This window comes from Lepidochelys olivacea (assembly GCF_965140295.1).
Source record: "Lepidochelys olivacea isolate rLepOli2 genome assembly, chromosome: 15".
In the NCBI taxonomy this organism is placed as follows: Eukaryota; Metazoa; Chordata; order Testudines; family Cheloniidae; genus Lepidochelys; species Lepidochelys olivacea.
This window is the reverse complement of record NC_140425.1, coordinates 27,634,801-27,648,522: the sequence shown is the minus strand read 5'-3', so window position 1 is coordinate 27,648,522 and position 13,722 is coordinate 27,634,801. Positions and strand designations below refer to the sequence as shown.

The 13,722-nt window shown below is 40.0% G+C and overlaps 1 protein-coding gene across 3 annotated transcripts; it reads right to left on the bottom strand.

The window, feature by feature from the left end:
* Positions 1-271: 271 nt before the first annotated feature.
* On the bottom strand, positions 272-13,029 carry ANAPC7 (anaphase promoting complex subunit 7). 3 transcript variants are annotated; one of them, XM_084649169.1, is made up of 11 exons: positions 12,812-13,029; positions 11,683-11,869; positions 11,151-11,270; positions 9,510-9,621; positions 9,086-9,239; positions 7,553-7,695; positions 6,828-6,945; positions 6,188-6,384; positions 5,633-5,857; positions 5,015-5,165; positions 272-3,554 (listed from the first exon to the last, which is right to left on the bottom strand). In XM_084649169.1, exons 1-11 carry the CDS (start codon positions 12,910-12,912, stop codon positions 3,365-3,367), a joined length of 1,698 nt encoding a protein of 565 aa, XP_084505295.1. In that variant the 5' UTR covers positions 12,913-13,029; the 3' UTR covers positions 272-3,364. The 3 variants fall into 3 exon arrangements, with proteins under 3 accessions (XP_084505295.1, XP_084505296.1, XP_084505297.1); XM_084649170.1 differs by lacking the exon at positions 12,812-13,029 and adding an exon at positions 12,435-12,602; XM_084649171.1 differs by lacking the exon at positions 12,812-13,029 and adding an exon at positions 12,435-12,598 and having other exon boundaries at positions 11,781-11,869.
* Between the last annotated feature and the right edge of the window lie 693 nt (positions 13,030-13,722).

The following is a 13,722-nucleotide window of genomic DNA, read 5'->3' as shown; positions in this document are numbered from 1 at the left end:
TTTGTACTGCAAAAAGCAGTTGGGTAGCTATGACATTCCAACCTCACCTATGAATTGCATCATGTTAGGGAGTTTACATCACGCTCTTGATATAGGTTGAGCTTTAGTTTTGGGTTTCATTATCTCTTTGAGCGTACACATCAAAAGATTAAGGTACAGAATGAGGACAACTACTTGTTATGGGCTAATTGCATTAGCTATATTCCCTAAACTATGAACCAACCACAGGATTCAGGAGCACAAGGTTGTAAAAACAGCTCATATTCTAAAATTAGATTGTTAATGAAGGGTCTTTAATAGACCAAGAATCCCCTTAGAATTGAGACAAACATTAAAATACTCTTTAAAATAATTCCATATCCAGCCACAGTACACTCATTAGCAAAAGCATACATGATATGATCAGTACAGCTCTAACATTATTACATACATGGATAGAGGTACCCATTACTGCAGAATCTGGCTGAGCTTTCTATAGTTTAGATAATGAACAAAGCACTCTCTCTCAAAAAACATACCACAATAAAACCGGGGCCATATTCTTGGACATTGATATTGTTTTATTCTTGGATGTAAAAAGGTGTCTAAATTAAGCTTTCCACAGCTGCCCATAAAGGAAATCTACAAGAAAGTTTCTTACAGCAGAAACTCTTCTTGAAATTTGGCCTCTATTCTTGTCAAAGAGACTGTCTTAACGGAAGTCTTACCCAATAACAATTTGCTTGCATACGGATACTAAGATCTTACTTTGAAATTAGCAAAAGTGCATTACAATTTTACCTCTCCCTAACATTTAATTGGGTTCTTTCTATCATTTACCAATGGGATTAGGGCTGGGCCTTGGGTGAAATGAAAGAAGGACCACCCTGCAGGAGCTGGTTTATGCTACTACAGGATAAAGGTTTTCAAAACTCTTCATCATTCATAGCCCTTGCTGTAGTGATTCAATAGTTAGGCTACCTCTAACCAAAGAGAGTGATCTAAGGTGAGAAAACTAACAGGCTTTCCTACCTGCAAACACACTGAACCATTCTATGACTGGGCTCTAGACTTCAGGTTTCTTGTGCCACGTCAACTTTGCTTTAGAGGAAAAGAAGTGTTGCAATGCATGGTGCTAACACAGCTGGAAACTATAAGAACAGCTCTGATTAGGGGCATTTGAATGAGTCATTTGAAGTAAAAACCCTCAGCTGAGCAGCTGCCAATTTAAAACGTACACCATGTGTCTCCCACATACTCTCGTCAGCTTTTAAACACACAATGCCTTTTTGCTTTACTTCCTAAGGGAGCATTTAATACTTGTAATCTGATCTTCACAACTAGGGTCTGACATACAATTAAGAGACTTGAAACAGCCAACCTAGGTTAACCTTCAGAAGCAGCACCGATTTTGAGGCTTATTGCACAGAAAGGAAGAAATGGACAGATTGCAAAAGGAACAGTTTGGTTTTTACAGTTTCCTTCTGTAAAGAAGGAACAACATGCAAGGAGTTGAAACTTATCACCGTCCACTGCTGAATGACAAACAGCTGAATTCTTCATGAAGTAGACTAGAGCCAGGAAGGGACTGATCACAATCTCAGAGAGCAGATACCTAAATATGATTTGTTTTTAAGTTTAAATGTAGCCCATTTGGATTGCACAGTGTTTAGTGAAATGAGATAATAAGCCAAAAGACTTCTTAATTAAGACCATCAATAATAGGACAGTAAGGCAGGCTATCTGCTTGCTTATTTTTCAGTTACTTTAGTGCAAATCAATTGACACCAGAGAAAAGCTAGTGGTTTCCCCCACCCTCAAACATAGCTAAAAGATTAGAAAGAGGAGACTATCCATTATGGGTAGCTGTCTGGCTATGTACAGGAAGAAGCTGTTCAGACTCTGTAATGCTTACACATGCTAAACATTCCAAAACCAACAGGCTACAATATGTGTTCTAGGACTAAGTGTCCCCTCCTTTTAATATGTATTTTTATTTATGATTTTGGGACTGAAGATATTTCATGTATTTTATTCTTGTATGTGCTATGCTACTATAGTTAGTGAAAAGCTTGTTTTCTATTGTGTGTGTCAAGTATTTGCTCTAGAGTATCAAAAAATTCCAATACAAAAAACTGTCAACCTCTGCTTCAGCTGCTATGACAGCACTGAAGAGTACAATAGATTTGAGCAGCCACAGGCAGAATTACAAGGCTATGCATGATCATGGCCTGAAGACAATGTGAACTATAGCACCACTAGAAAGCGTTATAAAGACATATGTTTTAGCAAGAAGCAAGTAAATCAAGAGTGAAACACTAGGACAAGGGTAGTTCTTTTGCAAAATTTAAGTGCCACAGAAATAGTTTTGTTTGGTTTTCTGGTTTCAGTGAAAGATTTACTTTTAATAAGAGATGCCCACTGTGAGAATTTCTACCATGGACAACTCACTATAGTTTTAGTAGGTGATAGCACGAGATTCTATTTTCAATAGGTAAAGCTAAATTGTACATGTAAAATATAAAGAAAGCCAAGACAGCCATTCTAATTTAAAATTTCTACTAGTGATGCAATGGAGAAGTTAATTTTTTTTAAACTGACAGTGCCACACACAGGATATGAAGCGGCTTTATGTCACTACTGTTGTAATGCCTTTTAGTAACTTACCTAAATAAAACTGAACTCTATTTAGAAGAAAATGTTCACATATAGGCTAAGTAATTATAGGGCTTTGTATGGATTGGGGAAATTACTATAATTCTAACATCGTACTATTCTTCGTACCTAGAAACTGATTAGTTACAAAGTATCCTATAAGTCAAGGTTGCCGGAGATAAAATTCCACCTTTAAAGTTAGTGCAATGCCTTACATCAAACAGGTTAATTGGCTGAAGAGAGAGGAAAAATTGCTCCTTTCAAATACATAAAAGTGACTCCTACAAGCTTCCGCAAGAAATCATGCACGAGCCCAGACAAAAGAATAAAGCCTTTCACAAAGGAATAAAAAACTCTTGTATTTACATCTATAGCTAAGGATCAAGACTACTTAGTTTTGAACCCAATTTTGACATTTTAGTCACTAGCAATAGGTATATTATATGAAATGCTTTATATTCAAGATCCTAGCTTTAGCAAGAAAAGACTAAACGACTCTTACAAATAATCTCCAGCATAGTTCAGCTCAATCTTGTAATTGATAAATAGGAAGCATCACAAAAATGAACAGAACTGTGATGCAGAGAACTATTAAATGGTTTCAGAGTCGGTTGTTTTATAAAGTCCACTTTGTTAATACAAAAATTGCAGGTGACGTTCTTCCTTCAGAGAACAATGGACCTCATGGCAGATTCAAGAACTGAAACCCATATCAGTTTAAGTAAAATCTTCACTGCATGCCAAACCATTGTTCTTGATCTGCCCACTGTGCTGCTTCACTATCACTGCCCTCCAAATCCCCTTCTTCTCCACTTCCCTCCATGTCATCCACATCCTCCTCCTGGGTTGCATCTGTTGGACTCTCCTCTTTTTCCATTTTCTGCATTCCTTCTAAAGACTTCTGATCATTGGGATCCAAGCTGGGGGAGAAAAAAAAGGATTAACTCAAACTTAAGGCAGTAAACATTAGAAAAAAGAAAAGGAGTACTTGTGGCACCTTAGAGACTAAACAATTTATTTGAGCGTAAGCTTTTGTGAGCTACAGCTCACTTCATCGGATGCTCACGAAAGCTTATGCTCAAATAAATTGGTTAGTCTCTAAGATGCCACAAGTACTCCTTTTCTTTTTGCGAATACAGACTAACACGGCTGCTACTCTGAAACCCAAACATTAGAAATATGTCTAATCAAAACATCTCCATCTTGCTTCCCCCACTTCCTGTTTACTGCTACTGATATTTAAACTCAAAGATGTTGCAACTTTACCTCAGACTGACGCAATAACCATTTGACAAAAGATGAAAGCGCACACTTAACACCAATTACATCATCTATATACAAATTCCTAACCTTTGAGAATGCACTTGTCTGAACTCCATGAGCCTCCCAACGAAGCTTACACAATTCTTCTAGGAAACACTAACTAAAGCAGCAGAAGACAGATAAATGCAATTTAAGCGACTAGCACTAAAAACACTGTTTCCCCCACCTCCATCCAGGCAAAAATAGCCAACCTACCAGACCTTACAGTTTACTGTGTGTATAACAAGGTCTTGCAGTCAAGATAGGTATTTAACTTTTAAAAATACAGAGAACATAAGATTTTTTATTAGGAAATATGGCATCTTATTCTGAAACATGCTAAATTTTACCCAAGTTTGAAATAATTCTTTTCTATTTGAGTTTGAGGGACCTGTTTTATTGTAAGAAGAAACGTTGATTCAGTTGAATTCAAAACCTTTCCATTTGAACTTAGTTAATCCCTTACATTTATATAGCACCTTCCAGCCTAAAGGTGGAGCCCAAGGTGCCTGACAGAGTATAGAACAGTTTAAGAAATTATAAACAAATCCATGCCTTAATCCTTCTTATTGGTCTAGCAACTGACTGCCTGGTAACATACTTAACATTAACACAAGTTTACGATCGTAAATTTTTGTCCTTGAGACTTTGAATTGGGAATTGCATTACATAAGACACAGAGTAAGACATGGTCTCCACTAGAAAAATCAAGTTGTCTTAACTATATTCCTCAGGTGGTGTGAAAAATGCACAGCCCTGAGCGGCGTAGTTAAGCTGACCTAATCCCTGTGTAGACAGTGGTAAGCTGATTGAAGAACCCCTCACATGTCAGCATCGGTAGTGTCTACACTGAAGTACTACAACAGTACAGCTAGAGCAGTGCAGTTGTGCCACTGTAGACAATCCCAAATTCACTGATAAGATGGTATGTGCTGGGGGGGGAGAAATCAAACAAACTAAACCACTGCCCCCCACACAAAAAGTGACTGAAGATGTGCCACTAAGCCATCTTTCAGCAGCCATGCAATTTTTAGTTTCTAAGAAGCATACAGCAAACTCAAGTGTCTACAAGTTTTACCTTAGGGCAATACTGTACTGGTCCATGGCTTCTTGATATTCACTGACTGCTACAAGAAAGTCACCCAGTATTCGATGCAGAACACAGTCACTCTGATTGGCCAGTGCATTCCTCAACAAAGCTATTCCATCTTCATATTTCTGTTCTCTACCTGTTGACACGCAGAGCTACAGCTCTATTAATGGTTTAGATAGATCTTCCACAAAATAACTTTAATATGTAATACACTAATCACAATCTTCATCTTTATTCCTAAAACCATCTGCAGTTGGTGATGATTAAATCTTCTAAAATGTAGTTCTTGCTCTTAGTGTTATATTTTAAACCAAATCAATGCACACATGATCATCTCTTAAATAATTAGCAAGTTATAATTTCTTCCATCTGAAGTATTACTATAGGGCCAATCATGGTAATATCTAAGCAATTCATATCTTATGGCATCCTGTGATTTCTCTTTTACACAGAACTGATTAGTCTTTGGCCGTAACATTTGTATAGTGTTTTTCATATTAGCGACTTTGTGGAACACTCACTTTCATGTAAGAAATTATTCAAATAAACTGGACAAGGAAGAGACATCTCAAAAGAAAAAAAAAAAAAAAAACAACAACTTACTAAGAAGCTCTGCTTTTTTTACCACAGCTTTAATGTAATCTGGTCTCTGTGTCAGTGCCTTATCTAATAAGGTTTTTGCTTTCTCTTGTGTGACTGGATCTTCAAGACAGACTGTTGCTAACAGAGTAAGCGTCTGTGCATTTGCTCCCAGGGTTTTGTACACATTGTTAGCCATAACCATTGCTTCACGGATACTGTTGGATGCCAGATAACAATCAATGAGACCTGAAGACCAAAAAGAAGAAAATATTTATACACTGGCACACTACAGGGACTCTATCAGAATTTAAAAAGCATGCTTCTCCGTACATCAAATTCAGCTATTTTTGTTTAACAAGCACGCATTTAATGTCTAATATTTCCCCCTCTTCTCCCTATTTCCAGCTCTATTTAGTGGGTTTTTCAATATAATTAATTAACCTACTAGGTAATAAGCAATATTACTTCACCTGCAGGGAACTCTGGGAGGCAATTTATACTCTTCCTATACCATGACAACATCGTACACCAGAGCCCTATCAAAGTTGTATACAATAGTCATTGTACTTTACTTGCCTTCATAACAGTCAAGCCTGCAAGGTGCAAGGCGTATTGCTTCTCGGAAATGTATAATTGCCTCTTGTACTCGTCCCATATTTCTAAGAGCAGCCCCTTTCAGCAGCAAAGCTTGAACACTATTACTATTCAGCTGAATAGCTTTGGCTCCTAAATACAAGGCCCGGGAGTATCGCTTACTGTAGAAACTGTGACACCTACAAAAAGAAGAGCAATGGTGGTAAGTGTGCACTACCAAAAGTCATTCATGGAAAGCTGAAAAGAAAAGGAACTGATGGATTTACAGTATGCAAAGTTACTTTAAAAGACATTAACAAAATAGGATGCTTATTAGCCTTTAACAAAATTGGTGATTCAGGTACTTAGTTACAGCAACATTGGTTATCTGATAGACCCAACAACTCCAAGGTGTTTAACTACAGCCAGAAAAGGATTGAAAAATGTAATATGTATTTCTAGCAAGATATTTTAAAGTTAGACCAAGAACTAAATGTTTAAACAGAACAGCAGACTCACAAAATAAGTACAGCTTCCAAACTAATGAAACCTGAACACATTGCCCCAAACACGTTCAAGCTCCTAACACAGGTTAGCTAAGGAGCCCAGGGATGCGAGGAAGTGAAAAGTAAGTGGAAGTTACCCTGACACCACCCACGGTTCTGCATGCTGATCAGAAATATTGAAAAGACGGCAGCCCAAGTTCTCCACATCCTCCAGTCGACCATCACGTGCCAGTAAGTAGCCATATACGTCCATTCCTAAAAATGAAATACTTTGGGATCAGTTGTATTATTGCTGAGCTCCTAATTATGAAACTTAAAAGCTTTATGAAGATTTAAGGTCATAATGGAACTTGACCATAAGAGCCAGTGATTTCACAGCACTTGTATTGTAGCTACTCCTAGATCATACATGCTCTGGGACTAAGTTTGAGCACCAGACTCTGCACTTTCACCATAAAGGTGGAGGAGGAATCAAGAAACACAGGTATAAAATGAGAGCAGGAAGAATTCTAGACAGCTTACAATGAAGACATAGTTCATTTAGAAGGAAAAACAGAACACACCAGTTTCTTAAACTAAATTTATTAGTACTATGTTCCTCTTTGGAAAGCCTGATGTACAGCTATACTAACTTCTTGAAGTACTGTAATTTTTAACGAGATGTAAGACAAACACCCACTTTCTACTATGACTGCCACCAACTGCTTCTGGGTATGGACAGAAACTATGCACCTGCTGTGCTGATAAATATTTATGTAGCTGTTAAGTCTTTAGTGGAATGTGAACTGGATGCACCTGCTGTGCTAGTGACATTCAAGGGTTTAGCATGCTGGGGCAACTTTGAGAATTTACAATTACCTACCTTTTATCAGATAAGGATCCAGCATTTGTGCCTGCTCAAATTTCAGAATCGAGTTTTTATTATCTCCAGCTCGGAAATACAGGTCTGCTAAGCTACCCAATAGATCCACATTATCCCTCAGTAAAGACTTTTTCTCTAACGAGCTTTAAGAGAAAAGAAATGCCATTTAAACTAGCATCTTGTTATGTACTGGTTGAATGCTAAAACACTCTTTGGAACCTGTAAATTATTTCTCAAATACACCTGTAAAATTATGATTTTAAAATGTCATTCATTTAAAGACCTACAGTTACCACAAAATGTGGTATCACTCTTTACTGAGTGACCACACACCCACCATTTGAACATTCATCCAAAAAACTACTTGATGACATACATACAACTTACATTGCTCCTTGAAGGCTGCCAAACTGGGAGAGCGAGACAGTTCTTAAGCAAGGACCCTGTACTGAAGATATCTTGCTGCCAGCCCCGAAGTTTGATGCCAGAAATTAATAGCTGCACCCTAGATAATCTTCCCTGGCATGATAAACTGGGCAGGGGGGGGGTCTCAAATACTGAGGTCTTAGACCCATCCAGGGCTTTACAGATAATCACCAGCAAGTTGAGCTGCACCCACAAGCAAGGTAGCTAGTTCACACCATTAACCCCAGGCAATGATCATTTAGGAGATAGGCACTAGGAATCTATATCAGCTGGACTTCAAACGCAGCTTCAAGTAAAGCACAATGCAACCGACATCCGAAAGGAAATATGTTTTTTTAAATGTAATGCCCTAGTTAAGTTTATCTGCACTGACTGAAACTTGTAGCTTTTATAAGAGCATCTGAGCAAAGAAATTGTACCAACAGCACAGCATCATCATGGGGTTCTCAGTTTCCATTCAAGTTCTAGAAATGTATAGTTAAGTCACAAAAACTTTAAAACTAGTTTCCAGCAGTCAGTTTTCAAAAGTAGCTGCACTGGTGTTTTCAGTCACAAAAAGATTGTAATTTAAGAAGCTTCTTTTCAATCCTGTAAATTAAAACAAGTTCGTATTTTAAAATTAAGCACTCTACTCTAAGGAGACTCAAGGCACCTTCTCTTCCCCATGAAAGTGTGTATAGCCTTTGCAGAACTATTTACTTTAACTGGGGCTTTCTTCACAGAATACCCAGATCTTGCAGAGATCTCAGACATTATTTAATTTATATGCTGTGGTACAATCCAAGACCAGTACGGAAAAATGTCATGATTTTTTAAGTTTGTCAGAACCTTAACATTTATCATAAAAATGGATAGCAAGTCTAAAAATATTGTTACGCTTTCTGTTTTAAAGTTTTCCAAATCAAGATTTTTCCTCAATCAGGAAAAAATCTTTAATATTATGTTCAGCATCTGACAAAATCCAAGCAATGTTTACAGATCAACTGCATGGTCCTCAAACAGCACAAAATAGGCATCATGCTGTGCCAAGCAGCATGTTTAAATCTATCACAACACTATGTGAAGTAGTGACTCAGGAACAGTAATTTAATTCACCTTGATTCTTACCAGATGGTGTTGATTGCTCTAGTATTATCTCCAGTGTGCACAAATGCATATGCTTTGATCCACACTGAAAGCCAGTCCAAGTTAGGGATGCTTTGAATAACATTCATCGTCATGGAAGCCACTTCTGCCCCTTTTACTGAAAGTGACAGCAAACCTATTCAGAAAAATACACTAGTCAAATCCAAGTATCCAATACAGTGTCATACAAATTCATTAAAATGTCTAAAAACAGAGAATCCCATGCCTTTGAATTTATACAGGCAGTTAGCTACAATGCTCCTGTACAACCTGTAGATTGCATGCAGTCTGTACTATATGCAAATGAGCTAGTTTACTAATATGTCTTACATATCTCATATTTTAGTGATAATGTTGCTTGATGTAATTTTTAATATTAGATACTTGGTGGGGAAAAAGTCTCTACCTAGTATGGCATCGAGTGCTAATGGACACTGTCTCAGCACTTCTTTGTAACTGGTAACAGATGAGCGTTCTTGACCTGCCTTCTTGTACAAATTTGCCAACATCATGTTAATCTGTAATCAAAAAAATCTGATTGTGAGAACAATCCAATCAAGAGTTATTAAAAGCAGAGTTCCTCACCAAAAAGTCATGTTTTCGTTATCAAGCATAGCCCCATCTTCCCAGCTCTCTGTACAGAGAATAGTTATGAGCCCTGCTTCTTAAGTCATCAACTCCTATAAAATGATAAGTGTTTCTCATTTCTGATTCAGAATACAGAAAAGTGGAGATATCCTAATATTATACACTAGTGTAGTGCCTCTGGGAATCTCAAAATGGTTTATGAACACTCATTCAAAAGATGGGCAAGTGTTTACGTAAGTAGAAGTGATGTCTGCAAAGGCCTATATATTACCTTATCGCTTCCTTTTACTTGCTCTCTCCACATACCAGTGGAAGTCTACCAGAGCAGTTGTATTTGGGAGGTGAAGAGTAGGTTTGCATTTAGATTCTGACTGAATTCACAGCTCATGAAAGGGCAGAAGTGGCTTGAGCAAACTTCCCCCCTCAATGCAGCTAGCTGTTCTAGTGCTTAAGCATTTTTGGTTTATTGGTTTGCAGGGGTAGAAGGCTGCTTTTCTTTTCCTCAATTTTCTTCCTTTTCTGTACAGCAAGCCTTGCTAAAGGTAGAACACCTTGCGGTTACCACTCGCTGGCCAAGATGGCATGCTGCTAATATGCAAGTTGTTATGCATGACGTGTAAATGGCCTAAGAGATTACCTAGATGACAGAACCAGCAAGCAAAGTCTCAGTAGTGTTCAGTGCCAAAAATACTAAGTGTCCTAAACATTAGCACTATGTAAATAATTAAAAAGTGCGAGAAGAATCTTAAGGAAAAAAAGAGTTCTCTCTTAAGAGACTCCCATTGGTAGAGTGACAATACAAGGGGACTGTTTTCAAGAACCGTCCATTGTTTTACTACCTCTGGTGGTAGCACCGGTGGGAGTATTAGCATAGTCAGAGCTAAGGCATTTTTATCACTTTTGTCTAGAGCAGCAGCTACTCTTTCCCAGAATTATAAAAACCTAGTTCTGCTACCTTCCAAAAACCTCAGAGTAGTCAGCTGGGGAGAGTAGAATTTTGCATAGCTAACAGAGACTTCAATCCTAAATAGGTTACGTATACATGCTCTCAATAGCTTATCAGCACATGTCAAGGTGTCTCTTGTTCCTCACGCGTAGGGAAGATTTTGTAATTCCCACTAGCATTAATAAAATTGCCCAGGTAATTTTCACAGAAATTACCTGTTAAAGACATCCAAAAACATTTAGCTCCCATTAGTTTGGTGAAATCTTTCAAACAAACAAAGAAACTCCATTTAGAGACTACCTGGTTTTAAAGAAGATATGCTTACTAAACTCAGATAATTTAGAAGTGTTTAGCCAGTGTTTCCAAATAACTCATTTAAATACTATAAGCACAAATGTCAAGGTTGAATCGTTTTACCGCTATATACTACATCTTCATTCTTGAGCAAATATGATTATATAACTTCAAAAACACCTAAACTACTGTTTGCCACAAATCAATTCCAGAACCTACCTTGGGGGTTCTCTGTCTTGAAGGAATTCCATCTAGTATAGCAATAGCATCTTTATCTTGCTTCAACATTGTGTAGCATTCAGCCATCTTGTATTTCACTTCAATTTCAGATGGCAGACACTAAAATAAAATTGATCACTAAAATGTAATCTCTCTCAAATGTTGTTCTAACTAAATAAAAACCAGAGTCTAAATTACTAAAATCTTATGAAAGGCTTGTATTTCCATTAACAAAGTCAAGATATAAAATGTAAAGATGACAGTAGGTTGTACTTTTATAATGCAGACTATTTTCTCTCTTGTTAATGAAAACTACAAATTAAATGGGCATTCTCTCTGACATTTGAGACCAAGTTAAGTTTTTCATTAGAAAGTAGCAGTCAGACACATTTTCAAAATTAAATAGCCACAAAATTCAGGCTTCTTTGTTGTGGTAATTTTGTAGTCCACCGCTACAAAATTAATTCACCAATACTTCATTTTACAGGGAGAATAAGAGTTATATGCAGTATGTTACTCTAGTTCCAAATACCTGACTTTGTGGAGTGGCTGCAGCATTCCCAGTAGAGGGTCTTACTTTTGAAGTTTTACTTAATGCTTTCTTCTGCTGCAAGGCCATTGTATACTTACTTACAGCATTCCTATATTCCTTGTCATGGAAGAGGGAATCTGCATGATATACAAGAAGCTGGTACTTTTGTGATGGCGAGAATAACTCACTAGAAGAAATTAAAAAAAGATATAAGCTTAAACTGGCTGATTACATAATAGGAGCAAAACTGTTAAATGCTATATTTTCAGTATTAGTGATTAAATCCCCTAGCTGTGCCTGAAATCTGGAAGAACTAAGAGTGCAATATTTGTACCCTTAAAAGATAAGCACAACTACAAGCAAGTTCCATCTTAAACACAGTAGCCCCAATTAGAACATCTGTTGGATAGTTGTTGATCATCTGTTAAGACCTTACAATGGGAACTGTTGTTAACCATCCTCTGCAACAGGCAGATTTGAGAGCCAAGAACTCAGTTTTAGGACCGTATTTTAATTTTTGTCAGTAACAATTATGATTCACAAACTACACTGAACACGAACGATGCACTGTAGCTTAAGTGCTGAAAGACGCTATGTCCGCTATCATCACTGTCAACAGGAGGAGAATGATGTGGGTGGCAGATCCTCAGGGATGATCCATCAGAAAGTGACGGGCAAGTCACCTTGTCTCTCGATTGCCCCGCCTGGGAAGCTGAAACTCTTAGCATCTATAGGGCTTTTCATACGCACACCTCAGCGTGCCTCATCCCGGAGCACACTGCTGGTCGCCTTTTACACAGCGGGGAACTGCGACGGCGAGAAACGACGGGGCCTGCTAATGATCCCACAGCAAGCCGTATGGCAGAGCCAGGGACAGACCACAAGCAGCTGCAGCCCCGATCTGCTCCCCCCCAGGACCTTCTCCCACGGGGGCTCCCGCAGGGCCCCACGAAGCGCTCAGCTCCTTATTTCATCCCCCTCCCCCCGGTCACCCCACAGAACCCCCCAGCCTCCTGCGTCAACCCCCGAGCCTCCCCCCCCCCCACGCCACGCCAGGGGCGCCCTGGCCTCAGCCCCAAAGCCCCGGTCTCTTGCCGCCCCCACAGAGCCCCCTGCCGGCGGCACGCACGGGTTGTTGCCGCTCATGGTGAGCAGGAGCCCGCTGAGGAGCCGCACGTTGGAGTGGAGCCCGGCAGCCGCCATCTCCCGCACATGCTCCACCACGCTCATCCTGGAGGCCGGAGTGGAACGCGGGGCGCCGGCCGGGGCTGGGGTCGGAAGAGACAGCGGCTCCTCAGCCCGCGGCGACTCCAAAATGGCGGCGCCTAGGGGTCCTCGCAGGCAGGAGTCCATCATACCGCTCTAGCTGGCCCTCCCTCACGCCTCAGTTTAAAAACCTCTCCGTCGGGACCCCATGGAAATCCGCCCAGGTGCCAGCCTCGCCGCTCCTCCACCATTAAAATCGCTGCCGCTGAAGGTATAGGACACAAAGCGATGACATGTTCCAGCAGGCACCAAAATAGTCGCCCCCGCAGCTGAAACACACTCTACGCATGCGCCGCGGCTGTCTCGGCCACTCAGGGCCTCGTGTTGCCGAGGCGACGCGAGCGCTGGGCCCGCGGGCAGGTTGCGGGGCTCAGTCGCTGTGGAAGGGATGGAGCGGGCCCCTGGTGCCCTGGGCGGGCCCCGTGCAGCGGCCTCGCTCTTACGGTATCGATGGGCAGTGGGTGTTGTAGCAAATTAACCACGAAGTGACGTCACGGTGACTGTGGTGCCACGGTTCACACACGGGTCGGCTTCGCATTCCGTCACGAAACCCGCTCCCTGTTCCGATTCGCGGCGTTTGTTGGTTTTTCTCCCCTTTTGCTCCGTTGTGCGTTATTGTGGCCTCCCGTGCTTTTTGTACACTTAACACAGACAAACAGTACAATATTATCAGCCTTATTCTGTTCCTTCTGTAGCCACAACTCCCTCTGAAGTCAACGAGCCGGCTCTGTAAGGAATGCAGGATTAATGTATGCTACACTTGGAGATGAAGAA

What these genes read in the sequence shown, in the direction of transcription:
- ANAPC7 (XM_084649169.1), bottom strand. Translation starts at nt 12,912, where the DNA reads ATGAGCGTGGTGGAGCATGTGCGGGAGATGGCGGCTGCCGGGCTCCAC. An exon ending in CAGCCACTCCACAAAGTCAG is followed by an intron (nt 11,271 to 11,682) that starts GTATTTGGAACT and finishes ATTTTATTTTAG; the next exon opens with TGTCTGCCATCTGAAATTGA. An exon ending in AGAGCAATCAACACCATCTG is followed by an intron (nt 7,696 to 9,085) that starts GTAAGAATCAAG and finishes TTTCTCTTAAAG; the next exon opens with CTCGTTAGAGAAAAAGTCTT.